The sequence below is a fragment of the Dermacentor silvarum genome, chromosome 6 (assembly GCF_013339745.2).
Source record: "Dermacentor silvarum isolate Dsil-2018 chromosome 6, BIME_Dsil_1.4, whole genome shotgun sequence".
Taxonomy (NCBI): Eukaryota; Metazoa; Arthropoda; class Arachnida; order Ixodida; family Ixodidae; genus Dermacentor; species Dermacentor silvarum.
The window spans coordinates 182,918,906-182,945,487 of record NC_051159.1 but is presented as its reverse complement, the minus strand read 5'-3'; the positions used below and the strand labels follow the sequence as shown (position 1 = coordinate 182,945,487).

Below are 26,582 nucleotides of genomic sequence, written 5' to 3'. Positions count from 1 at the left end.
TGTCGCGAGAACGTCTGCGAAAAGATGCGTGCCCACCAATAAGATTAGTTCGGGCATGGTAGCAGCTACACTCTCCCTTCCGCCGTCCCGCTCACATCCAGTGACTTCGTGATGTCGTACGAGTCATCCAGAAGCGTCGTTGCGTTCCCCGTAAACAAGCTTGCGGCGTCTTTCAAGGAAACAGACACTCCGAGCTTTGTACTGGCGTTGGAGAAGCGCGAATACTTCGGATAGCGTTCGGGAACAGCGTGCTTGTCCTCGGAATCGGCCGGCGTCACCGTCTCGGCGTTCTTGACGGCCCGGGCGACATCATCCAGTGCACCCGACACCCACAGCCCAATGGTGAGCACGAGAAGCAACGTGAACGCGCACAATGCGCAGGAGCAAGCGATCAAGTGGCTCGAAGAAGGCGATGCGTTGACGTCCTGCGGTAAGGCGGCCTCCTGTCCCGCCTTCTGTCCGCGCATGTACGCTGTCCAGGAGATGTGGCCCGGCAGCCGCCAGCGGCCCCGCCTCTTCGCCCTGGCTTCGGAGCGCCGCTCTTCGGTGACGAGTATCGAAGGCTTGCGTGTACGCGCGGTCGGCACGAGCTCCACGGTGGAAGCAGCGTCGGCCCCGCTCGTCACGGTGGCGCCAGTGTGCGCGTCGCCGGGGAGGGGCTTCAGGTTGCCCACGAAAAAGTACTGCTTGTAACGAGGGTCCCAGTACAGGTCCTTCGGAGACAGGTCGTCCAGCACACCGGCCTTCTTACACTCCAGCATCCTCTTCTTCGTCTGTCGCTATCGATCCGTTGCTTAGAGAGATGGCGCAACCCGCTACAGAGGATACCCAAGAATCGGGCGACATGAATGGTCAAGAGTGAAGATGAGATTTGGAGAATATGAAATGAGCTTGAATAAATGAAACGCGATTAGGCAATTGGGATTACAAAGGTGCGGTGGCGAATAAGAATTTCAGCAAAGAAAAGTGAGAGCCCTGAAGCGTTAGATCACATGGACATATTTTTCTATATCTGCGTGCACCTCCATTGCACTCTACTACACGCGATGTATCCCTCAACGTTTACAAGAGACTGTAAGTTCTGCAATACGCCAAGCATCCTCTACCAGATGGTGTGAAAATGCAACAAGAACCCACTGACAACGCCCGTCCAGGCACCAAGAGAAGACCAGGGGGAGGCCCAACTGACAAACCAAAAAGACCAGCTACGGCTGGCGAAAAGGCCTATGCTGCTAGCACAGGGCCATGGCTACCTGGAATAGGGTAACCGCCTACCTCCGGGCAGCAACAACTAGCTTTCATCTCTCAAATAAAGTTAATTCACCCCCCCCCCCCCCCGCACTCTGAGTGCTTTTATCTGTGTCCCAACACGGTGCAAAAAGCACTCTTGATCCCAACAGTGGGCTTGCGCCATTTTTGAAGTAAATCATCATAATCATCATGATCATATGGCATTGCGTTTGTATCGTCACCTCCCAACGAATAATGTTAACAGCGTCTGCCTGAACGCCTGTTCACACCTCGAGCTATGGATCACTGACAGACAGACAGACAGACAACGAACTTTATTTGATCCTGAGGAGCTACTGTCAGGACCCCCTAACGGGAGGCCGTTGTAACCGCTGGCCGCGCCCACGTAGAGGACAGAACGCCATGACGCTCCGCCCTTTCCTGGGCCCTCTGGATAGCCTGGACTTGCTTTCGGAGTACCGTGCTTCTGATGGCCTCCTCCCATTCGGCTTCGCTGGAGAGTAGGTCGTTAGGTAACGCGGGACATCGCCAGAGCATGTGAGCCATAGAGCAAAAGGGTTCATTACAGTCGGGACAACCAGGGTCCACGTCTGAGTATATCCTACTAAGGAAGCCCCGCGACGGGAAAGATCCCGTCTGCAACATTCTTAGAGTAGCTGACTGACCTCTGCTGAGCTTCGGGTGAGGAAGAGGAAAAGCTCTCCTGCCAAGTTGATAATGTTTAGTAATTTCATTAAATGTGAGAAGTGGATCGTTCTGCTGAGTCCCTTCCTGCCCCTCCGGAGCCTCCAGACCGTCGCGGCGCGTGAGTTCTCGCGCACGGTCGTGGGCCACCTCGTTGAGGTTTGGGAAGCCCTCGAGAACGTTCGTCCCCATGTGTGCGGGGAACCACGTAATATAATGAGAAGCGGGGCAAACCCTCTTCTCTAGAATAGAGGCCGCCTCTCGTGCGAGGTTACCCGATTCGAATGCTCTGATTGCGTCTCTCGAGTCGGTGTAAATGTAGAAATGCTCTGGGTCACACAAGGCCAGCGCAACTGCGATTTGCTCTGCTATACCCGGGGTGGCCGCCCTTACTGAGGCGGATGAGCGAAGCACTCCCCGCCCGTCTATAACCGACAACGCGAACATTCTCCTGTTGCCGTATTGCGCCGCATCGACAAAGAGCGAAGAGTCTATGTCATCCCTAACTCTCTTCAAGATGGCTCGTGCACGGGCTTTACGTCTACCCTCGTTATGATGTGGATGTACATTTCGCGGGAAGGGCCCCACCATGTAGGTCTCTCTCGTTTCCCGTGTCAGTGTTATCCGCCGTTCCTCCATTATCCTAGGAGCCATGCCAACCTCGTCAAGGATTCGCCTGCCAGCCTTGGTCGACGACAGCCTGACCACCTGGGCAGTGACCTGTGCCTCTATGATCTCGTCTATGTTATTGTGCATTCCGAGTTGATCTAGCCTGTCGGAGCTCGTGGCAATCGGCAAGCCTAGCACTTTCTTGATGCTCTTGCGCATGAGGGTATTTAACTTGGTCTTTTCCGATTTCGACCACACTAGAGCTGACGCCACATAGTTAATATGGCTCATCAGAAATGCATGGTACATCCGAAGGAGGTTGTCCTCACCTAACCCCTTCTTTCGGTTGGACACCCTAGCGATTAACCTCAACATGTTCTCCGTCTTGGCTGTAACGTGGGTAATTGTTGTGGCATTACAGCCCCTCGAATCTATGAGCAGGCCTAGGATCTTGACTGAGTCGACTCTAGGAATCTTCTGCCCATTATTCGCGTATAATGCCACGGGTAGCTGGTCGAGCGGTGTCAGACCCCTAACCCCTTGCCTCGCCGGTCTGTAGAGTAACAGCTCCGACTTACTCGGAGACAGCTTGAGACCTGTGTCCGCGAGGTAAGCCTCTGTCTCGTCCAAGGCCGCTTGTAGAGCTTGCTCCATTTCTGCTAGGGAGCCCCCTGGGCACCAGATAGTGATGTCATCTGCGTACAGAGCGTGACCTATGCCCGGGAGGCCGCCCAGCCTTTCTGAAAGACCCTTCATGACTATATTGAAGAGCAGTGGCGAGATGACTGATCCCTGGGGGGTACCTCGAGCCCCCAGTTCATACACGCTCGACCGAATCTGCCCCACTTCAATAGTAGCGGTTCTATTCATGAGAAAGGACCTGACAAAGGCCTGGAATTTGACTCCCAGGCCTGTCCCGGCCGTGGCCTGCAGTATGTATCGATGTAATACTGTGTCAAACGCCTTAGTGAGATCCAGGGCGAGAATCCCTCTCACGTCCCGAGTGCCGCTATCAAAGATTTGCTTCTTCAGCATCAGCATAACCTCCTGCGTCGATAGGCCGGGCCGAAAACCCACCATATTATGTGGGAAGAGGTCCATGCGCTCTATGTACCCAGAAACCCTGTTCAAAATGGCGTGCTCCGCTACCTTGCCTATGCACGAGGTCAGTGATATCGGTCTCATGTTGTCCAAATTAAGGGGCTTTCCAGGTTTTGGGATGAGTATCACCGATGCCTCCTTCCATCCGTCGGGTACCTCTCCTGCCTCCCATACCTTGTTAACCTCCTTAGTTAGTAGTTGCACTGTCCTATCGTCCAGGTTACGTAATAGCCTGTTAGAAACCTTATCCGGACCCGGAGCCGATCTGCTATTCAAATTGTGGAGCACCGCCCTGATCTCCGATTCTGTGAAGGGCGCGTCCAGCTCGTCCACCGTCGCACACTCGATCTGCGGATAATCTTCTTCCTGCGTCGGCCCTATGGGGAGGTATCTATCCGCGACGGCATTCAAAAGCGACTGTTCAGTACCACCCTCCTGTTTGTGCCTGTGTATGACTTTACTAAGTGTTTGCCTTTGATTCCCCTTAGCCTGCGCGTCACCCAGGAGGTGCTTGAGGAGGTTCCACTTCCCTCCTGAGCGCATGGATCCGTCTACTGCCGCACAGACCTCGTCCCATTGTAACCTATTGAGTTCCGTGCAATATCTTTCGATCTCTCTATTAAGCTCCGCAACCTTTTTCCTCAGCCTGCGGTTTAGCCGTTGTGTTTTCCACCTCATCAGAATCGAGGATTTGGCCTCCAGCAGGTGCGCTAAGTGCGGGTCCATTCTTGGGACTTCCGCTTGCGTCTTTACTATTGCAGTAGCCCTCTCTACGTCTTCCGTGAGCGAGTCAATAGCCTCGCCAAATGAGGAAAATGTGTTCGTTCGCTCCTTCCTAATTTTTCTAAACACATTCCAGTCCGTCACTCGAAATACCCTGGTAGGTCGGGCGTCCACACTTAAGGTTACTGCCGCTATGAAGTGGTCACTGCCCAGGTTTTCCTGCTTATTGACCCACGTGATGTTACCTACGTTTCTTACACATGCCAAATCAGGTGTTGTGTCTCGCGCAACCGACGTGCCCAGCCTAGTGGGGAACCCTGGGTCCGTGATTACTGTAAACGCGAGATCATCCAGGATCCTCACCAGATTCTTTCCTTTTACCGTCTGTCTGACGTAGCCCCATGCACTATGAGGGGCGTTAAAGTCCCCGGCAACTATCAGGGGAGAGTACTTGGCTATCGACGTCGCCTTCATTAGCAGAGACTTAAACGTCTGTCTCTGGTCTGACGGTGGGCTATAAACATTAAGCACAAAGACGCTCTGCTTAAGCCAACCGTGCGGTATAACCTCCACGAAAAGGGCCTCCATCTTACCCCGTCCAGAATGAATTTGATGCTCAATAAAGGGTAAATTCTTTTTGATCATCGTGGCTAATCCTCTTCCTCCCTCGTTCCTGACCGACACAGTTTTGAAGCCAGAAAGGGTAGGGACATCACATAGTGTCTCTTGTAATAATAAAATCTGCGGCTTTTCCACCTGATTCGTTAAAAACTGTCGTAGTGGAGCCTTGCGCCTTTGAAAACTGGCGCAGTTCCACTGCCAGGTTATCAGATCTTTGTGATCGCCCGCCATGATGCTACAGTACCATGGCTTGCTCCGCGTCCGGAGCATCCTCGGAGTGATTCACTGCCTTGCTTTGCGCTCGGACCTTGGCTTTGGCCCTAATCGCCGCCTTTTCCTCTAGTACCGTTACTCTTTGCAGCAAGAGCTTTACGCTTTCCTGATTTTCTCTACTTATCCTGAGTAGTTCCTCCAACATCTTTCTTTGCTGAGCCTCTCCCTCAGACGTTTCCAAGTCGCTCTCTTGATCCTCCTCAGGAAGGGGGGCCTTACGCTTTGCTTTACTGATTCCTACGCGGGGTATCTGTTCGGTTACCTGTGGCGTCTGGTTGCTCGCCTCTATTTCACCGGGCTTGGGATTTGCCTTGGCGGCTTTGAGTCGACGTACCTCCTCTCTAAGCTCCTTAACTTCCTTCAGTAATGCCTCCACGTGCGACCTACTACCATGCTCTAGCGAAGTCGACCGCGTTACCTCCGTGAGTCTCTGCTGCTCCTTCTTCGTCTTCCCTTTGACACGATCCGCCCAGGTAGGCTCCTCCTGTATCCTCACGCTGGACACCGAGCGCCCTCTGGATCGAGAGCGGTGCCCGGTTGAGCCGCGCTTTCGCACCGCTGGCGTGCGAGAGCGGCTTCGCTCGGTGCTGCGCTCCCGCACAGCCGGTGTACGCGAGCGGCTCCTACCGCCCGCCGTGTTGACGTCGGTCCCCAGCTGCAGCTGCTCGGTGCGTCGGCGCCGCTGCCGCCGTCGTCTTCTGACAATATAGGGAACTTGAAATTTGTCCGTGCACTCCTTGGCCGCCGTGGGGTGCGGGCCACCGCACAGCGTGCACTTCGGATCGCACCGGTGATCTTCCTCCGGCGATCGTTTGCCGCAGGAGCGACACCACTTGTTTCCCGGGTTGGGACACACGTCAGCACGGTGTCCCAGTCCTCCACACTCGTAGCAGACTTCCATGTGGCGTCGGTAGAGCGTGCAGCGAAAGATGCTCGCGCCGCATGCCACGTAGTTGGGCACTTTCATGCCCTCGAAAAGCACCACCACCGCCGTGGTGTTCTTGATCCGCCTGGCCTCCAATGCACTCGGGTTCCGATGATTTACAATTCTCGCTCTGAGTTGAGCTTCGCTGACTTCCACGTCGACTCCTTTTATGACACCCTTACACGTATTCTCGGGTGGGGCAAGGTACGCCGCCACCCCAAACGTGCCTTCGCCGAGCCTGATTTGCTGCACTCTGGCGTACGCGTCCGCGTTTTTCTCGTGCGGTGTGCAAACCACAAAAATGTTCTGAACTCCATTGGGACACATTGTGTCCTCTTCAATTTCGGCCGGAGCCAAAGCTGCCGCCATGGCCAAGGCTTGCTCAAAGCGTATTCTGCTGACCTTGTTTACATTCAGGCCGTCCCTCGGTCTGACAATGATGCGAAAGGTGTCCCTCGGAAGTCGAGGGAGCCTTGAAGCAGCGGTGACACGTCGTATCGCGTCGCGCGGTGCGGCGGTGTGGCCGCCGTCCCTCCGCCTGCCATGTGTATTTCCACCGTCTTGAGCCGAATAATATTCTTTCCTGCGCCTGCCGGGCCGGCGACCATACGCCACCTTCCATCCCGGGTCGCTTGCCTCTTCTTGAGAGTTCTCCTCTTCTTCCACATCCATCCTGGGGTGCATGTGCGGGAGTGGGGTAGGCCTAAGCCTACCCGCGTCTCCTCGCCGTGGTTCAAACACTCACAGAACGTCGAAAAGTCCTTTAAACGACGAAACTCCGGTATCGGCAGAGGCCTCTTGACTTGCCGCGTCGATTAAAGCATAATCACCCGGTTCCGCATGGAGAACCACTCGAGAACATTGATGAAAGCCGGAGCCGATGTCAACGCGCCCACACTAGTCGACTTCTTCTTCGTTCTCCCGATCACTGACACTTTTCTATTTTATTTCTCGACGTATGTAATGGCACCATTGCCATTGAACTCCCTACTCAAGCCGCGGCAAAGCCAAGCCTGGCTGCTCCAGGCTGATTTACAAGGCTAGCGCTTTAGGGGATAGGAAACTTGAAGTCTCTAATACATGAAAAAAAAATGTGGTGCTGTATACGGCGTAAATTAGGAAAGTTTTTTCGAAGATATTACAAACTCGAAGTACAGTTCAATATCAATTTTTTTTCTTGTCTTTAATTTGATCATATCTGATCTGAAGGACATGTCTTTGCACATAAATATCATCATCATCAGCCTATATTTATGTTCACTGCAGAATGAAAGCCTCTCCCTGTGATCTCCAATTAGCCCTGTCTTGCGCTAGCTGATTCCAACTTGCGCCTGCAATTTTCCTAACTTCATCACCCCACCTAGTTTTCTGCCTTACTCGACTGCGCTTCACTTCTCTTGGTATCCATTGTGTAACTCTAGTGGTCCACCGGTTATCCATCCTACGCATTACGTGGCCTGCCCAGCTCCATTTTTTTCGCTTAACATCAACTAGAATATCGGCTATCTCCGTTTGTTCTCTGATCCACACCGCTCCCTTCCTGTCTCTTAACATTAGGCCTTCCATTTTTCGTTCCATCGCTATTTGTGCAGTCCTTAACTTGTTCTCGAGCTTCTTTGTTAACTTCCAAGTTTCTGCCCCATATGTTAGCACCGGTAGAATGCAATGATTGTGCACTTTTCTTTTCAACGACAGTGGTAATCTCCCAGTCAGGATTTGGCAATGCCTGCCGTATGCACTCCAACCTAATTTTATTCTTCTGTAAATTTCTTTCTCATATTCAGAGTCCCCTGTGAGTAATTGACCTGGATAAAGCACATACATATACCTCGTCGCAAAAGTCGTGTTAAACAGCTGCCTCGCTCTTGTGACAAAAGGTCATCGTCAATCGCACATGTCTTTCTGCACACCTCTTATTGAAAACTCTTGAAGGTCCTTGGGAATCACAGCCTGAAAGGCATGGGTATCCAGCCTACAGGTCATCTCACGTAAAGATTACCCCAGGCAATTGGACCACCGTGTTGCTTGACGTGCAACTTTCTCCACTTGACATACAACACGTTCAACTTCGTAATTACGAGAACGGCAGCCTGCCATGTCGCCTTGTTTCATCCACATTTTGTTCAGTTCATCTTTGCTTCTTTTCATTTAGAATTGCTAGGACGATGATGATGATGATGATGGGCTTAGATGCTCATCGAATAATCATTACACGCCACCAGACTTACAACACACCCATTGTTGAGTACATCATGTGTCCTTAAACGAACTCAATTTTATTATACCCCATGTAGGCTTGCGCCGCGAAACCGAAAAGAAAGCTTGCATGACTCATTTTGTGTCTGCATTGCTATGAAACGTTTTCTCCTTGTTTAACTTCTGACAATGCGCGTTACTCTATTTAGCAGACGGAGAACAGTAACCCAACTTTAACAGTCGGTTCATGCATTCAAATAACTTTATCGAGTGCCCTGCGATTTAATGGGGGGGCCTGGACCCCGTCTAGGCTTCGGCCAAGAGTTGTTGGCTCTTAGCGGCTTCCTCGGCTCGCTGCTGGGAAATATTTTTGGTTAGTTTCGGTATTCAAAAATACTGAATAGCTTTTTCGAATATAAATACGAATAGTTGGTGAGTAATATTCGATTCGTATTCGAAACATCGAATATTCACCCACACCTATCAGACACCGAAGAAGTAAACATCAAGCTTTCGGCAAATTCACTGGAAGCGAAGGTTTCTCGTGGTAACGAATTCCACTCTGTTGCTGTTCTGGAGAGAACACTCTCTTTATAAGCATTATTTGGTGCAAACACAGGCGTTAATGAGTGATCGTGTTTATTTCGTGTTCTTGCTGTAGCTGGTTTAACACGATGTCATACATTTAGTATTTTTCCTCTAGAGAGCTTTATGTAAAAATAATAAACGGCGACATTTCCTTGGTGTTTCTAACAAAGGAATGTCATGTTGTTGCATCAATAAGCGAGGGTAACATCGTCTTCGATACTTGCTAAATATGAATCTCATAGAGTTCCGTTGTACTTCCTTGTGGTGAATAATATATTTTTAGTAAAAGGGTCCCATATGACAGCCGCATGTTCCAACCAAAACCAAACAAAGGCGAATAAGCCCAAGATTTTAGGCCAGAAATTCTGGCGGGAGTATTTTTAACTTGCTTTTTATGAACCACAGTTCACGACTTAACCAATGAATTATGGGGTTTTACGTGCCAAAGCCACCATATGATTATGAGGCACGCCGTAGTGAGATACTGCGGCTTAATTTTGACCACCTGGGGTTCTTTAACGTGCACCTAAATCTAAGTACACGGGTGTTTTATGCATTTCGCTCCCACCAAAATGCGGCCGCCGTGGCCGGGATTCGATCCCGCGACCTCGTGCTTAGCAGCCCAGCACCATAACTATTAAGCAACCAGGGCAGGTCACAGTTCACAAAGCGCTTTAGTACTGATCTCTGAGATATGTGTTGCCCAAGTAAGATAAATGCTTATTATAATATTTTAAATTTTTTATTTATTTATTTATTTATTTATTTATTTATTTATTTATTTATTTATTTATTTATTTATTTATTTATTTATTTATTTATTTATTTTACTTATTTATTTATTTAATAATACTGTCAGCCCGAGGGCCATTACAGGAGTGGAAGATACGAACTACATGAACTACATGAACAACACCGACGCCCCAGGAGAGATGCGAATCAGTTTAAATTTTATGCACTGTACAAATTTCAGTGGTGGACCGGCAGTGATGATACTTGTTAGATATGAACCTTGATGCTAACCTCTGGATTCCATCAAGTTTTGCAGGTTGGATTTAGTGTAGGGATCCCATAAAGATTTAGCATACTCCGTGATATGACGTATTAAAGATTTATAGGCTAGGATTTTTACCTCATGTGTCGACCCTCCAGAGTGCTTTGCTAGCCTTACAACATTGCACTCTAGAAGAAATGTAAAATGAAAACAAGTAAGTGATTGCGGGGCTTTAAAAGACGGAATTAATTTTTGTGATTAATTTGGGATGAGACACTTTGCCGAATGCTTTCGCAATGTCGATGAAGATTATGTCTGTTTAATCACGGGAGTTTGTTTACAAAGGCAATGGATAATTTCAAAGAGCTAGGTGGTTGTAGATAGCTTTTTTCGGAAAACATGCTGTCCAGGAAAAAAAAAACAAGTTTTATTTGCCCAAGTAAGAAGCTAACTGTTTATAATGTGCTTGAGGAGTTTACAACACGCGCATGTAATAGAAGTGGGTCTATAATTTGCCATGTCCGCAGTGCTGTCACTTTGGTGTATTGGTATAAGTTTTGTGCGTTTCCATGCCACCAGGAAGCAACCACTATCAACAGAGGACTAAAACATTTTAGGTTTTTAGCGTTGCATTCTGCATATCTACGCAAAAACTCAATTAGAAGGCCGTTAGGACCAGGGCTCTTAACATCAATATTCAGCAAGAGATTTAAAACACCTTGTTCATGATTTAAATATCTGCAATAGCTGGTCTAGTAGGCGTGTTGGCAACATGAGGTGTATGACCATTATCTTTAGCGAAAACGGATGTAAAATAAGAATTAAAATGATCAGCTTGCATTGCAGCAATACCGTTGGATTCCAAGTATATCGGTTTTGTGGATGGGTTGACATAACGCGAAAACTTCTGAGGTGCCTCTTTAAGAAACTTCGTAAGTGTCACATTATAAAACGTGTCTTTACATTCTCTTATAAGGCATTTCAAGTTTTGGCTCATGCGCTGAATTAAGACCTTTTTACCGGGCCTTGGATACCTCGAATAGTCCCCGCGTTTCCGTCTCAATCTTTGCTTTAGATGTATAAGTTCCCTTGTAATCCAAAATTTTCCGCTTTCAATTCTCTTATAACGCTTTGGTATGTAGTTTATAATACAATCCATGACCGTTGCAAAAATATTAATCCCATAGATCATGTGTACTAACATTCGACTCAAAGAGAAGAGAAAAAAGTTGTCGCAGTTTCACCTGAAAGGCGAAGCATCAATTGCAATAGCAAATTTGTAGAGAGGTATACGGAGTAATGATATTAGCTTTATCAGCTGTATAAACTTGGACATGAAGCAGCACCGGCAACACGCAGAACTGTTGTCGACGCCGTCGGCGTTCTGCCCGCGTTCGCTCAAAATGCGTGTGGTGTTGGTGACTGTTGCCGGAGCCTCTGATATAAATAGGCACTTGGTGCCGCAGCTAAACGTCGCCTCCCTTCCCTCCCCCTCCCCCACGGGCTTTCGCGCGTCGGAAGAAGGCGCGTTTGCTCTACATATTTGGTGATTGTAAAGGAGGAAAGAGACGCCTACTTCTGCAGCCCTTAAGGGAGCACGGCGCAGAACGCGCGTTTGTTCTCCGCCGTGCGTTCACTCCCCGTCAAAGCGCGCGCCCCTCGCGCCCTTTCACTCGCATATACAGCGTTCGGCGGCGCGCGGCGACGATTTCATCTCCATTGACGTCATACGGAACATCACGGCGACGGCGACGGCGACGGCAGAAATCTGCTTTTGAGTGTCCATATAATTGCTATCGCAATAAAAATGGTCGAATGAACGCTCTAAAATGTCCAGCACACTCTCAACATTAGCAAAGGAAATTTTAAAGACGATAGTCTTTCTTGGGGAACTTAAACGCTGAAAATTTGGTCTGTCTGTCTGTCTGTTTGTCTGTCTGTCACCCGATTCAGCCACCCGGCCAAAGTTGGACCACTTGCTTACCGCCCACACTACTTAAACTGGTACGGCTGTTCATACTTGTGAACGTTATCGATCACAAAGTAAATATTACGCATATCTGAGGCGCAACATCACTAGGTAAGTATTAGGAGGTGTGTTCCTTTAATATAAAATACATAGATACGTAACTCTAAAGACCCTAGTTTCTTAAGCTGCGCTGAAAATGCCATGCTATGCGCGCCTACGAACGACGTTCCCCGACTGCGCGCCGACGAGCGCCCTTTGCCATGGAGGAAGGAAACCCTCTGCACAAGCTCATGTTTCCCGATGTATTGCCAGATGGCGTCCATGTCTCACGCAGCGCCTCCTCAATTTTATCAGTGCCAGCCAGATGCGGCCGATTCAACATAAAGGAAGCGCTGTCTGAGGCAGGGCAAAACATAAATGGCCGCTTGATGAAATAATGCGGTAAAATAAAATCTGTTCAAACAAACCTTCATGCCAGGACGGAAATGGTACGAGAACAGCATCACGGGTGGCCGCGGATCAGACCAGCACTCATGTAGTACGGCCGGCAGAAGACTATCGTCTTTCGACGACATTTGCAGCGAAGCACGCAGATACGCGGCAAATTTTTTAAGAACGTTTTATGAGAGGCACATAGATAAGGTTCAGGTCGTAAGCGTAGCAATATTTGCACCATTTTATGGCACGAAAGACGCTCCTCAGTTTTACGTGTGTCGAAATATGGTCTTAAAGAATTTCACAGAAAAATTAAATCAAGTATTGACGACTTAGTCTCACAGACTCTTGTATAATATGTTACTACCTGGATTAGACCTAAACAGAAATCAAGCTTCAAAAGCTGGTCAAAACTCGAGACCTCAGTTTGTCCCGGAGGAAGTGTCGGCCAATCAATGCCGGCTAAGTTAAAATCACCTAAACGTATAATATTATTCCCTTGATGCATGTTTGACTCCATAATTTTTTTAATTGCAAGATAACACCCACAAGTGAGTTAGGAGCCCTGTAAATACAGATTATAAGGAGGTGACATTCACCCAACTTAGTTTTTGATCCAGACAGTTTCCATGGCTCTTTCAATTTCTAGTATATCATACTGTACACTGTTCTTTATCAAGAATGCTACGCCAGCACCTCGACCTTCCCGATCTCTCCTCACCGTCGAATACCCAGGGGGTGTGACCTCTGCATCACTTACATCCTTATGTAGCCATGTCTCGGTTATAACCACAACATCTGGTTAATGCTCCAACACAATGCTCTCTGGGGATTCCAACTCACTGAGGATACTTCTGGCGTTCACATTAATAGAGAGTTTTAGAATAGGGGCCCCAAACGTTTTGGGGCCCCAAAGAAATAGCGTCGACACCACTGCGCATGCGCGAGACGCTAACTGCGTTTGGGTTTTGCGTTGGGCACGCTATTTCGCCGATTTAGCGGGAGCCCCAAAAGCAGCCCCAAAAGTTTTGCGTCAACAAACATGGCGGCACCCATCGAAGCGGCGGCTCTCCGAGTATCAAACTCGGCTTGATTCGTGGTAACGCGTGAAGTTAGTAAGCTAGGAGAAGTGACGGCGGTTATCGCTTTCTCTCAACTAACGTGTGTAATGAAGATTGATTCATTAGACGCCGCTGATTCTGAATTCGATTGTCGATTTCATGGCTCGTAGGCCTAACGTGGATTAGCTTGGCTGGTGAAGGCACGTCAAGTTGGTTACTCAAAATTAGGCTCAATAAATCGCTTGCTGCTAATAGAATAACACCTTAATTGCAATTAAACGCAAAACCATGAAAGTCAAAATTACTCTTCCTATCATAAAATGGTATAGTTTATTTTAATATTTATAATAGCTTTTCTTTGACACCGTAGTGGCGCTGCAAGCGCAAGACGGTATTCGCAAACGCAAAGCCCTATTCTAAAACTCATCGCTCTTGCATGCCCCAACGCTAACACCCGCAAAGCTCTTTGGGGCCCCAAACTTTTGGGGCCCCTATTCTAAAACTCTCTAATAATATAACACTTTGCATGTTTGGGAGGGGAGGGGTGCAACCAGCTATTTCTTGCACCAGGTGATTATACAAGTTTGACCCTTTCGTTTTTATCATCATCCCAACCGAACATTCCATTGTTTACTCTCATTTATTGAACATCAATGCTACTTTTACTCCACCTTTCCTATCTGCAGAAGAAGAGTTCCACACCTTCTTTCTTAATTCAACAACCATGTGGGAATAATCCTCGCTTATACGGATCTGGGTGCCTTTGAGCTTCACACAATTGTTAGTATTCTTTTATTATCTCTGAAATTTACGAACTTTAGTATAATCGGTCGGTACAAGCCGGGAATCTTTTTCCAAGCCTGTAAATCTTCTCGAGCCTAACTTTAGTTTGAGTATTCCTTCGAATACGTTTTCGTTTACTTTTTTTCACTGGCACCTCCTCGCTTCCATGCTCGTCTTCCACGGCTCCGCGAACAATTACGTTGTTTCGTCGCGAACAGTTTTCTAAACTTTACTGCTACGCACAGCCAAATTAGCATAATTTTTGTTAACTAAATTGTTAATTTTAGTCAGCCTGTCGCGTGTCTTATTCAGAGACTGCAATTTATTTTCTATCGTTGCGAGCTTGCCTTTCTTGCATTTCATTAAGCTTGTTCAGATTTGTCTTCTGCGTCTCAAGCAGTTCCTTAAGCATCTCGTCTGTCAGAGGACCAGGCTTTTCTTCAACGTCTCCGGACATCAGCAGCAACAGCCTCACCACTGACAAAAAATCACATAAGCAATTCCAAAGGATGTGTGGACACGGCATCATGACCAAGCAGAGGTAATTGCTACGGAAACTATTTTTTTTTTTTTCACAACAAAGGTATGTCAGTCGACATACTCACGGCCGGGTTGCCGTGTCCGCTGAAGGAACAGACTGGTGAAGTTCCTTTTGTAAGCGGTGCATGAACGTACGCAAGCTCCAGCTGGCAGGTGCCATGGTGTGCAAGCTCTAGATGCTTGTCTGCAGTGAAGAGCACGCAGTCCGAAAAGACCTGCATGAACAAAGGTATGTCAGTCGACATAGTCACAGCCGGCTTGCCGTGTCTACATTTCATTGATCCATTTGTATCATGGTCCTTTTGTACCGCAAGACAATCATGAATGATGTGTATAAACGTGAGGGGATTTTTCCTTCGCGTGATGTGTAGCAGAGCAGCTTTCTCGGAATACAATACCATATCCAGCTCTCTACACAAAGTAAAAACACGATTGCAAGAAGAGCACTCTCTAGTACGTTTTGATCGGATGCAGCCGCTACTAATTCGAACATAACATAATCATCCGCGAATAACCTAATGCTCACATCGTCGGGTAGAACGTCGGCTAAATCATTCAAATAAATAAGAAGTAACAGCATACTTCGTAAGTTTCCCTGTGAAACATCCGAGGTGACCCGAAACACGCTTGACTCACAGTTCTTTATGACAACTTGTTTTATATTATTCAGGTACGCACCCCTTTAACGATGAACCGAGGTAGCGCTATACGTTGTAGTTTGTACAATAGCTTACCATGAGAGATTTTATCGAATGCCTTAAAGAATGAAGCACATCAACTTCTCACGACACATCCAAAACACGTGCGAAATAACGTACAATAGTTATAAGCTGCGAAATTGTTGACATGCCTTTACGAAAACCAGGTTGGTGACATGGCAATGCTGTCTAGCTGAGAGAAGAAAGATCGCTTGGCAACAACGTGCTCAAGCCAGGAAGAACTAGTGATGGAAACAGACCTGTAGTTGGAAACGAGTAATCGATCACACTTTTACAGCGAAGTTGCATATATGGCTCGTCGAAAGCAAAATCTGTCCGTCCGATGTGCGCAGAAATGTGGGCCGATCCTGGTGATAGTGCAGAAAGGGTCCAAACACAATGGCACATACTTCTGTGGACTCCGGGTGGTGGCCTCCGGGACCTCTAACGCGCCCCTGAACTACCCTTCTCACGCGTAAAAGAGAACGAGGGGTGCGCCATTGGCTGCGCCGTCAGTGACGTCGTTCTCTCCGTCGCAACCAATCGCGCGTGCAGCAGTTTCTCTCCAACTTCAAGCTGGGTAGGCCACGCATCGTACGAACTCTCGAACTGCTCGCAGCTTACGAAGAACAGCGCCGACAGCAGCACCACGAGAGAGCTCGTGTTCACCATGCCGGTGCTGCAGTCCAGTCACCAGAACAGGCCCGGGTGGCCGAGCGCAAGCAGCAACTGCGTACCGAGGATCCGGCTGCCTACCAAGCCGTCGTTTAATAAACCATCGGGATTAACCCAGTGATAAACACCGGGGCCACAAGTTTCAGCTTCGCTGGATAGCCATCTGTACGGAGTGCTTGGGCGGCGATTTTCAAGAGAAGCTTAATTGTTATAAGGCACATATTTCGGTGGCGTCCGTGTACGCAAAAAACTATCATCAGCATTGGCTCAAGCGTCGTCGTCTTCTTCCGCAGCTGGCTCGTTGACGCCCCTCAGGTTGCGCTTGTGTTCGTGCTCGGCAGGCGCTCGTGCCACTGCTCCCGCGTTCTTCGTCTTCGTCGTCTGCTTCCACAGCTGGCCGCATTACCGCTAATCACTCAGCGTAGAATTTCACTTCTCTTCTGTCGGCGTAATGGGGAGGCCGCGTTTACGGGGGTATGAGCATTTCTTAAGGGGGTATGAGCCATTAATTGTCTTACGTAACGGACAGATTTAATTTTGAAGCAATTTATTTTCGAGGAATCGCCAGCGGCAATGGCGGGCGAATGCTGTTAACCACGCCGCCGAGCAAACTTGACACATCGAACGCAAGCGACAACGGCGGACTACGGGCATACCAAGGAGGGCATGCCGTCAGTAACGTCGTTCTCCGTCGCAGCCGTCCCATCATGGTTAGTTTTTATAGGTGCAGCCGGGACAAGCTTCGCTCACCCTTATTTTCCGGCAGGGGAAAGATTATATATATATATATATATATATATATATATATATATATATATATATATATATATACAGAATTTCTAAATTCAATACACAAATAAAATTGCACCATTGGGGGCCAGCTCCATCACTGGAAAAGCTGGCGCCACCGTCGGCGTGACGTGATATGAGGGATCACGTGGCCACAGCGGCCACGTCGGCTGCTTCGGAAGTGCCGAAGCGAGCTCAAAACGAAATAAAGTTCCACCTGAGCTGAGGTTCTGATTAAGCGGGGAGGTTTTCCCGCTTCGTATGAGTCCTTGACAACACTTGAAAGCACTATAATAGGTAGTGGCTACCTTTGAAGGTAGAGATGGGCAAAACGGCTCACTTCAGTGAGTGGCTCGGAACGGCTCAGCTCACTGAAATCAACCGGTTCATTTGAACGGCTCACCGGTTCACTTAAATGTGTAACCTGTGTTATGCATATTCTATAGTTATCTGGCTTTGAAAATAAAACGATATATGCATAATTTAATAACCGTGTTATTGGTATTTTCGCCATGTTTAGAGACTTTTTACATATATTAAAAGCGTATGAAACTTTCTCTTCTGATATTGGGGATAAAATGCTCATGATACTGTAACAGGCAGAATGCGACGTACTTTTTCAGAAAAAAAAAATTATGTAACTTCATCGTCATTACAGAAGCTTGTCTATTTTTGTGGTACTTTAAAATCAACTTTCGTCAAAATAAGAACACAAAATGATTGTACATTATCTTTCAACTTTATTCCTTTATTCACATACGTACGTTCACTATAATATGAGTGAGCTGTAACGCCATGCAAAATGAATGTAGAAATCATTTCTTGAAGTACAATACAAAAATCATACGAAAGATCTACAAAACTGCCGCACGTACCTTTCGTTTTTTTTTCCCTCTTGAGCGCACACGCGATACTGGCGATCATGCCATCATGCGCCAGGACAAAAAATAAATAAAAAGAAATGAAGTTCTATTACAACGCAACAGATCATTGGCCTCGTTTTAATGACGTGCTAATGATACACGCTCAGAAAATGCACTGAAGTGGATGTAATGGGCGACATTTTCATGACTACACTAATTAGCACAAATAAAACACGGAAGACCATCTTCGAAGTGTTATCGGACCAGCGCACGATGTGCGATCGGTGAGAGAGGTGATACATCGTTCGAACAGCAGCAGGCAACGAACGGTAGCATCCTTTGCCAATTAAGGCTTCTTTACTTCTCCCCTCGGTGGCATCGGGTGCCACACCATAGGACGCACAAAAAACCAAAGGGACTGCTGCGCACACCACATACTGCGAACAAGTACCAGTAGCGCAAGTATGCCCACACCGGCCACCATTCTTCGGTCAGAAATCGAAACCTCAAAATCGAGCAGAAGACCCGGCTCTGACGAAACGGTTCGGCACGGCTCATTCAACGAGAGAGAACGGGCTTCCTCACTCCGAAAGAACCGCCGCTCACTTACTGAACCACGGCTCCCTCGCTCTTCAAAAGAGCGAGGGAGCCGTGGTTCAGTGAGTGAGCGTCGGTTCTTTCGTTCTTCAGCCGAAGGCGAGGGGTTAAGGCGACTCTTGCGAGGAAGGGCGGGAGGGCAGTTGCTTTCTCGTACCGCTAATAGATGGCGCGAATGTCGCACCCAGCAGGCATTAACCCAGCAGAAGACCCGGCTCTGACGGAACGCATCGGCACGGCTCACTGAACGTGAGAGAACCGGCTCTCTTTCTCCAAAAGAACCCCCGCTCACTTTTACTGAACCACGGCTCACTCGCTCTTTAAAAAGAGCCGCTCACAAGATCCAGCTCGCTCCTGAGCGACCCATCACTATTTGAAGGCGTCCAAAATGGTAGGCTGCTGCTCGGCGCCGCAGTGCCGGAGGTTCGCAACGGAGCTCTGTGTCAGCCTTCACACATACCCGCAGGCCAAGAAAGTGCGTGTAGCTTGGATTGCGAAATTAGCACCTGCAATCAGCCATCGGCTACAACTCAGGTGTGCAGCAAGAACTTCGGCGAGGAAGATTTCTGATACGGCGTCGGGGCTGCGATGTTCGGTGAGTAGCAGAACGGGCGCATTGAGACGCTCGCCCACGCGCGCTGCCCGGCGGCTAATGTCATGAAGCTTTGTTCTCTGAACTTGTTGATGCTAGATATTGGCACGTTCACTGAAATGGAAATGGAAGGGTAAGAAGCACATTAAAATAAGGCATGGAATATGCTCATGTTTGTGTAAGCACCTAAACAATTAATGTACTGAATTAAACGAAAGAAGCAAAGGGAAATTGCTAGCTGCGCAGACCGATAAGCATATAGTGCGACGCAACTTGAGAAATAATTATATTGAAACATCCTATAATTTAGAAGAAAACCAAAAAAAAAAATGAATCGTCGCGACAGCACATCACAAGTCTCCGTAAGCGTCGAAGTCCCTACTTATGACGAAATTAGTTTCGAGCAGTTCTGATAGCGTCCACACAACAATTGTTGCTTGCGAACTATCAAATGCTTATATGGTGGAGCCCACCGGCACGGTGCGAAAACGCGCTCGCAGCGAAAGCGATAAATTCTGCGCGGACATACATGCATATGCGCAGTCGGTCGCTGCGAACCCATGCAATCGCTGCATTGAGCCTTCATTCTGTTATGGAAGAAGTGCTAAAGTTCATTCCCAAGAGTAGCGAACACTTAATACTAGCACTCGACCTCAAGGGGGCGTTTGACCACGTCTCCCACGGAAACATCCTATCGGAACTCAATGAGATAGTGTGCAGAGAAAAGACATTCAACTACATTAAGTCCTTCCTATCCGGAACAAGGACAACGACAAGTATGGGTCAGACAAGATAGACGCCTTTCGAGATTCCAAACAGAGGCACACCCCAAGGGGGCAATCATCTCCCCTCTACTGTTCAATATAGCCATGCGCAAACTCGCACGAGCCCTGGAAGAAATCCTGCAATTAGGATGCACTCTACGTATATGCGGACGATATTACTCTCTGGGCAACGAGAGGATCCCTGGCAAACAAAGAACAAACGTTATAGGAAGCTGACACGGCAGTGGAAAAAATTACAAGCGCCAGTGGTCTCAACTGTGCGCCAGACAAATCAGAGATCGTAAGAATACACAACAAACGATACAAACGTAGCAGTGACATCACCTTGAGAGTAGAGAGAGAGAGAGAGATGTTGCGAAAGGTAGGGAGGTTAACCGGAAGGTAAATATCCAGTTTGCTACCCTACGCTGGGAAGGGAACCTTGAGAGTAGATGGGCACATCATCAAAGAAGTGATAGTGGCAAAAATATAGAGATTCTGGATTCAAAGTAACGGAACAGCCAATCAGATTATTAGCACACTGAAGACCACGTCTAAACAAATAGCAAGAATCATACATAGAATAACATACCACAAGAAGGGCACGAAAGAAATGAAACCATGAGACTAGTACAAGCCCTAGTGATGAGTATGGTTACGTACGGTCTACCTTTTCACTCGCTCAACAAGAGCGAGGAAAATCAGGTAGACTAAATAATAAGAAGTGCATACAAGGAGGCACTGGCACTGCCCGTAAACACATCAACCGAAAAACTCTTAGGGCTCGGCGTGCACAACACACACGCCGAGCTAAAGGTGGCGGTACTCCTCTCACAGAGAAATCGGCTGAACCAAACTCGGTCGGGCAAAGAAATTGTCGCCAGAATAGGAGTCCCACCGCACCCGCATCACTCAGATGAGGCGCTCGTAGAAGTACCGCAACACATCCGCGGTATTATCTCGGTCGCACCACTCCCCAAGAACATGAACCGAGACCATAATTCCGAAAGATGGGCAGAAATAGTTAAGTGGCTCAAGAAACATATAAGAGACAAAACTAACGTCATGTACGCAGACGCTGCCAAATACAACTGGAAGAAATGCGCAGCAACAGTGATAGACGGGGATGTGAAGACGGTCACGAGCGCCTCTTTGTACACCTCCTCAATCACCAAAGCAGACTTCGCTGCCATAGATTTGGCCTTGAGAGGGCAAGAACACAGGGGAAAGCAGTCAATTATCGTCACAGATTCCCAGGAAGCGTGCCGGCTTTATATGAACGGCCGCCTACCCAAAACAATCATCAAACTACTGGGGCATGAATTAACCCAGAAACACCGACTGGTCTGGTGCCCGGGACACGCCGGGCTCGAAGGGAATGAAAGGGCAGATGCTCTAGCTCGAGAACTTATCAACCGAGCGGAGCATCCCCATCCCGTCAACGAACCTCCTTTAACAACTTCAAAAGACATTCTCGCTCAACAGCGGGGCACACATCAAAAATATTGCGTCCCCCACAAATCATTAGACGAGGATGACGCCAAGGACCTCCGTAAGCTACAAACGGATGTCTTTTCCAGTCTTTCAAAATTAAGCAAACTTATCCAACGCTGTATTCGGACGCGCGTGTCCGTGGTGCGGGGGCTCGCCAACATTATACCAAATCTCATGGGGGTGTGATAAAAATCCCGAAAATTGAGAGACTTTGCTGGGTAGCAAAGTCGTAAGTAGCATGGAGCAGTGGGAGGTACAACTCGCCAGCTTTGACCCGGAGGTGGAACTGGCACTTCTGGGTCACGTCAGGCGGGCGGCTGAAGCCACAGGGGTCCTGGACTTGAGGCGCCTCCCATAACGTTCCGTTCCCCTTTTTCCTCTTTGCAATAAGGTTTCTGACGGTCATCATTATCCGCGGGCAATTTGATTTGGACAGGTACAATGGCCGACCCTTGAGAAATGCCTGATTCTACCTGTGGTGTAGAATCCAGCATTGAATAATTTTGTTAGTATGTGTTCTAATTTTAGCAGAATCTTTTGATCGTTCCCAATCAAAGGAGGCCCTACCTTTTGGAAGGAAAAAAAAACAAGATATCGACTTGACTGTTTTTATATAAGCCTGAGGCAAACTTATATATCGTTTCAAGGAGGTGGGTCATCGTCGACATCGTGTTGTCGCCGATCAATCACGTTATTCTGCTGCAAAAAATTTGACATGTACTTAAAAATAATTTGTTCCATCATCTTCGAACAGGTACATAGTAAGGATACGGGCCTGTGCGAAGTATTTTCCTATCCTTGGGGATAGGAACAACTTTCTAGCTCTTTCGTTGGTAGTGTAGTGGATAGCGATTTTGTTAATATACAGGTAACATATAGGTACTTCGAACACGATTCGGCACACCTCTCTAGAAATGTGTTTGACGTACAATCAATGCCTGGGGATTTTTTTTTACATCTATATTAGGCAGCAGTGCCAAAGCATCTTCTTCAGATATTGTTATGTCAGTAATTTGAGGGAAGTTGTCTGAAATTGTAAAATTTTATATATAGGGACAATGAATGAATGAATGAATGAATGAATGAAAAACTTTATTTCGTGAGATTTTCAGTGCATGCGCCGGATGGAAGTGGTTCCCACTTCACGGGAATCCATATGCTCTTCTCGCCGCCTGGCCCCTGGTTACGAGCCAAAGCTGGTCTTCCAGGGCGGGTCTGGACAGCAAGATCTTCCATCGCTTTCTAAGGGGTTGGATGGGTAGGGGGATCATGTTGGGGTTAGGGTTGGTGAGGAGTGGTGGGTGTTGCTGGCTAAATTTGCATTCTGCTATCATCTGTTGGAGTGTACCTGGCTTGTGACACACGGGGCATTCTTGCTCGGGAACATGTGGTTTAGTATTCAGGAGTGGGAAAACGACGCTGTCTGGATCTGCCTTTATGTTGTCTGCTGCTGCCTCGTTAACTTGAGGTGTGGCTCGGGGAAGTTCTGTCTGCCGTTTCTGTAATACTCCACTATGTCTTTGTACGTGATCAGTGGTTGGCTCTTTGCGTTCTCCTCTTCCCTCTCCGCGGCTGTGGCCCTGTGTGACAGCGCTCGGCCCTGCTGGTGGGCAAACTCATTACCCTCCACTGCGGAGTGGGCCGGAACCCAGATTAATTCTATCGCTTCCCGGGGGTTCCTTGCCTTTGAGCGCCCGAAGCACCAACCGGGACACCCAGCCCGACTGGAAGCTTCCATACGCTTGTTGCGAGTCTGTAACCACTCTGGTCCTGCCTTGTATAGTGAGCGCCAGGGCAATTGCCAGCTCTTCTGCTTCGTCGACGTCGTTTGTTTTTACCGTCGCGCACGTTAGCAGCTTTTCTTTGGTTGTCACCATTACGGTCGCCCAGCTTTTTCCTCTGTCTTTGGAGGCGTCTGTGAATATTTCCCCCTTCTTCCCAGCCAGCAGCCTGTTGTAAGCCTTTGCTCTGGCCTCCCGTCTGCCGCTGTGGTGTGCTGGGCTCATGTTCTTGGGGAGTTGTTTTACCTTGATGGCTTCTAGCCAGACGTCTGATAGTTGTCCTCACTCCATCTGTCTCGTCTCCTCCCAGCCGGCCTTCTTCAGGACTCTTCTGCCGGCCTTCGTTTGACTTCGGCGATGCTTCTGGCTGGAGAGGTGGCCCTCGATCAGTTCGTGCACCGTGTTATGCAGGCCCAACCTCATGAGTTTGTCCGTGGAGGCACTCATCGGGACTACGATGGCTTGCTTGATTGATTTTCATATTATCGCGTCGATTTGGTTCCTTTCGACCGTGCTCAGCAGAAGATACCGTACCACGTACGTAATTCGGAAAACCACGAAGGCCTGTACGAGCCTCACGGTGTCGTTCTCTTTCATTCCTCTGCGTCTCGTCGCAGTATTTGCTCCGTCGTATGCTTTAGCTTTCTCACAGACGCTTCCACCTTGTTGTTTGCTTGTATCACCAGTCCCAGGATCTTGACACTGGGGGCCGCCGGCAAAATGTCTTCTCCGTCTAGCACCACTTTAATGTCTTCATTGAGTCTTTTCAGCGCCCGTTGTCGTACTACCACCAGTTCGGACTTTTGTGACGAGCATCTTAGGCCGCATTCCTTGGCATATTTGTCCACCACTTCCGCCGCCGTCTGCAGCGTGTCTTGTATCTATCCGTGGGATCCAGCCTTCGTCGTCCAGAGCGAGACGTCGTCGGCGTGGAGCGCGTGCCCAAGCCTTCAATCACTTCGAGCCCCTTGGGCAGGTTCAGGAGTGCCATGTTGAACAACAGGGGCGAAAGGACCGAGCCTTGAGGGGTCCCCCTACTGCCCAACTCGATAAGCGGGGATACTTCCTCCCCCACTCTGATTCTTGCTTTCCGATCTGTTGAAAAACCTCGTACGTAGTTCGTTCTCCACAGCCAGTGCTCTGGAGGTTGGTCAGGATGTTAACGTAGGAGACGTTGTCAAACGCTCCCTTGAGGTCAAGCGCCAATATGGCACGTGGCGAGTGCCTCGTGGCCTGTTTCATGACCGCTTCTTTGATCTGTATGAGCACGTCCTGCGTGCTCAGGTGCTTTCGGAAACCAAGCATGGTGTCCGGCATTTGGTTGGTTTTGTCCAAGTGTTTAATATCATCGTTTCCATCACCTTGCCCACGCAGGACGTGAGGGAGATGGCTCTCAAATTGTCGATGTGCGGGGGTTTTCCCGGTTTTGGAATGAACCTAACCTCTGCCTCCTTCCAGCTTCTGGGCAGTTTGCGCTTTCCTAGGTCTCATTCATGTGCCTGAGGAGCTCTGCTCTTGCTTTGTCGTTCAAGTTGTTCAGTAGTCGGTACGTGATGGCGTCCGGCCCCGCAGCGCTCTTCTGGTTGCTCTCGGCTACCACCAGTTCCGGGCCCATAAAGGGCTTGTCCAATTCCTCGATGGGGAGGCCTCGGTACGGTCCCGGCTGATCCTCGCTACTCTAGCCTTAAACCAATCAGCCGGAACCTCACGAGAGTCAATTGACTGGTTATAGATATTAGGTGAGGGTTGAGATAACTGATGAGCGTAACGTGTTATAAAAGAATTCGGAATTCAAAGCTGCCCCACAGAAATTTTATCGCTCATGTTAAGTTGCATGGACATGACATCCTCAGGTGTTAGCAAAATATTGCACTTCGTCTCAGAAAACGGCCCGTCAGGCTGCGTCCAAATGACATGATCTGAGAAAACTGATTAGTTATACTTGCTAAAGTTTTAAGCTATTTCTCTCTCATTTGCAATAAGATTATTACTAACTTCAATCTTTTCTATCCTTTCCTTTTTCACTCAGATGACGTTTGAATTTTTCCCGGGTCACATTTAATAACTTCAACGAGACTGATGACAAATTTCCTTAAGTTCGGCAAATAAGGAAAAATACGTTTCGTGCTTCTTTCTAATGCTTTTAATTTTGCGCTTTCTGTGTATTATCTCGCAATTCATTTCAGGGCATAAGCTCACTTTTTTTCTTTTTTGCTGCGGAACATGATTTTCAATGCATTGTTCAATGTCCTTACCAAGCCGCTGACAACCTGCCTCAACGTTACCAATGTTAGAGTCAAGAAGATGGCTAGGCAAGGGATCAATGATTGCGACGTCATCAGCAAGTCAAAAGTTTCTAACAAGGGTTCGTCTGGAAGCCTTGTTTTGACCGCAGTGTGACAATTGCATCTTTAATACTTTCCTGTTATAAAAGTCGCAGTTTCGCCCGAAAGGCGAAGCATCGATTGCGATAGAAAATTAGTAGAAAGCTATGCGGAGCAAGGATAGTAGTTTAATTGGACGTAAAAAGTTGTAAACATTCGCTTACTAACTAAATAGACAAGCACGCTTTCACGCGCGCACAGCTAAATAAACACATCTCGCTCGATAACCGCGGAAACTCGCTGTGAGAACGCCGGAGTGAGAAAGCAGGCCAGCAGCAGCGGGCAAATTGACCTTTGCGCTGTCTCTCGTCTCGCTTCAACGCGAACGTCGAAAGCAGAGCACTTTGTCCCCAATCGCAGATCGCGCTCAAGATGAGGCCCGCGCGGGCGCGTACTTCGCCCGCATCGCCAGATCGCTTTCAAGATACGGCGCGGCCGCGCTGTGAGCAGCAGCCGACGGTGCAAAACGCCGCCCCCTCCCCCTCTCCATCGCCTCGCCCCCGTGCTTCGCGAGCTCGAAAGACAACTGCGCGCTTCCAGCCTGCCTACCTCCCTCCCTCGCGTTCGCTACATTGAGCCGCAATTGCCGACTCCCCTCGTACGCTTTCACTGCACACGGCCAACATCACCTAGATAGCCCAAGGCCTACGCACTCCGATCCATGACGTCATGCTACCTGGCCCGACTGCCATAGAATCTAATGGGGATGCTCCCCATGTACGTAAGCAACAGTGATTTTGACGTCACCGCTTTCGCCACGCCAGCCTTGGCAATGGAAATTTCGGGCCAGGTAGCATGACGTCATAGATAGGACTGCGTAGGCCTGTGATATCTAGGTGGTGTTGGTACGGCGCGCAGCCACGATTTTATCGCCGTTGGACTACGCGGAACCTCACGGCGACGATGACGACGACGGCAGAAATGCTCTTGGAGTGTCCATATAATTGCTATCGCAATAAAGCAAAATATATAAAATTGTACTATCGCAGGTTGGCTCTTGTACAACCTGTTCTAGATCGTGGCTGAACAAGATTTCCAGGTGACGTACCATACAAAAGAGTACCAGTTAAAGGCAGGCAGATTGAAGTCGCCTATCAAGATTAGGTTGTCTCAACGAATATTTAGAAGACAATCATACACTTTTGCAAAACAGGAAACATCTGCGGCGGGAGCGTCGATACACAACACACAT

At 48.4% G+C, this 26,582-nt stretch overlaps 2 protein-coding genes across 3 annotated transcripts in view; both read right to left on the bottom strand.

Moving 5' to 3' along the window:
* LOC125946460 (uncharacterized) overlaps positions 1-26,582 on the bottom strand; it is a 187,386-nt gene that overhangs the window by 116,676 nt on the left and 44,128 nt on the right. The gene's annotated exons all lie outside the window — the stretch shown is intronic.
* Positions 1-26,582, bottom strand: part of LOC119456513 (carboxypeptidase inhibitor-like) — an 88,825-nt gene that overhangs the window by 33,699 nt on the left and 28,544 nt on the right. Inside the window, exon 2 of the mRNA XM_049669923.1 lies at positions 14,819-14,968. Within this exon, the coding sequence (XP_049525880.1) occupies positions 14,819-14,968 (150 nt within the window). The remainder of the gene's footprint in view (positions 1-14,818; positions 14,969-26,582) is intronic.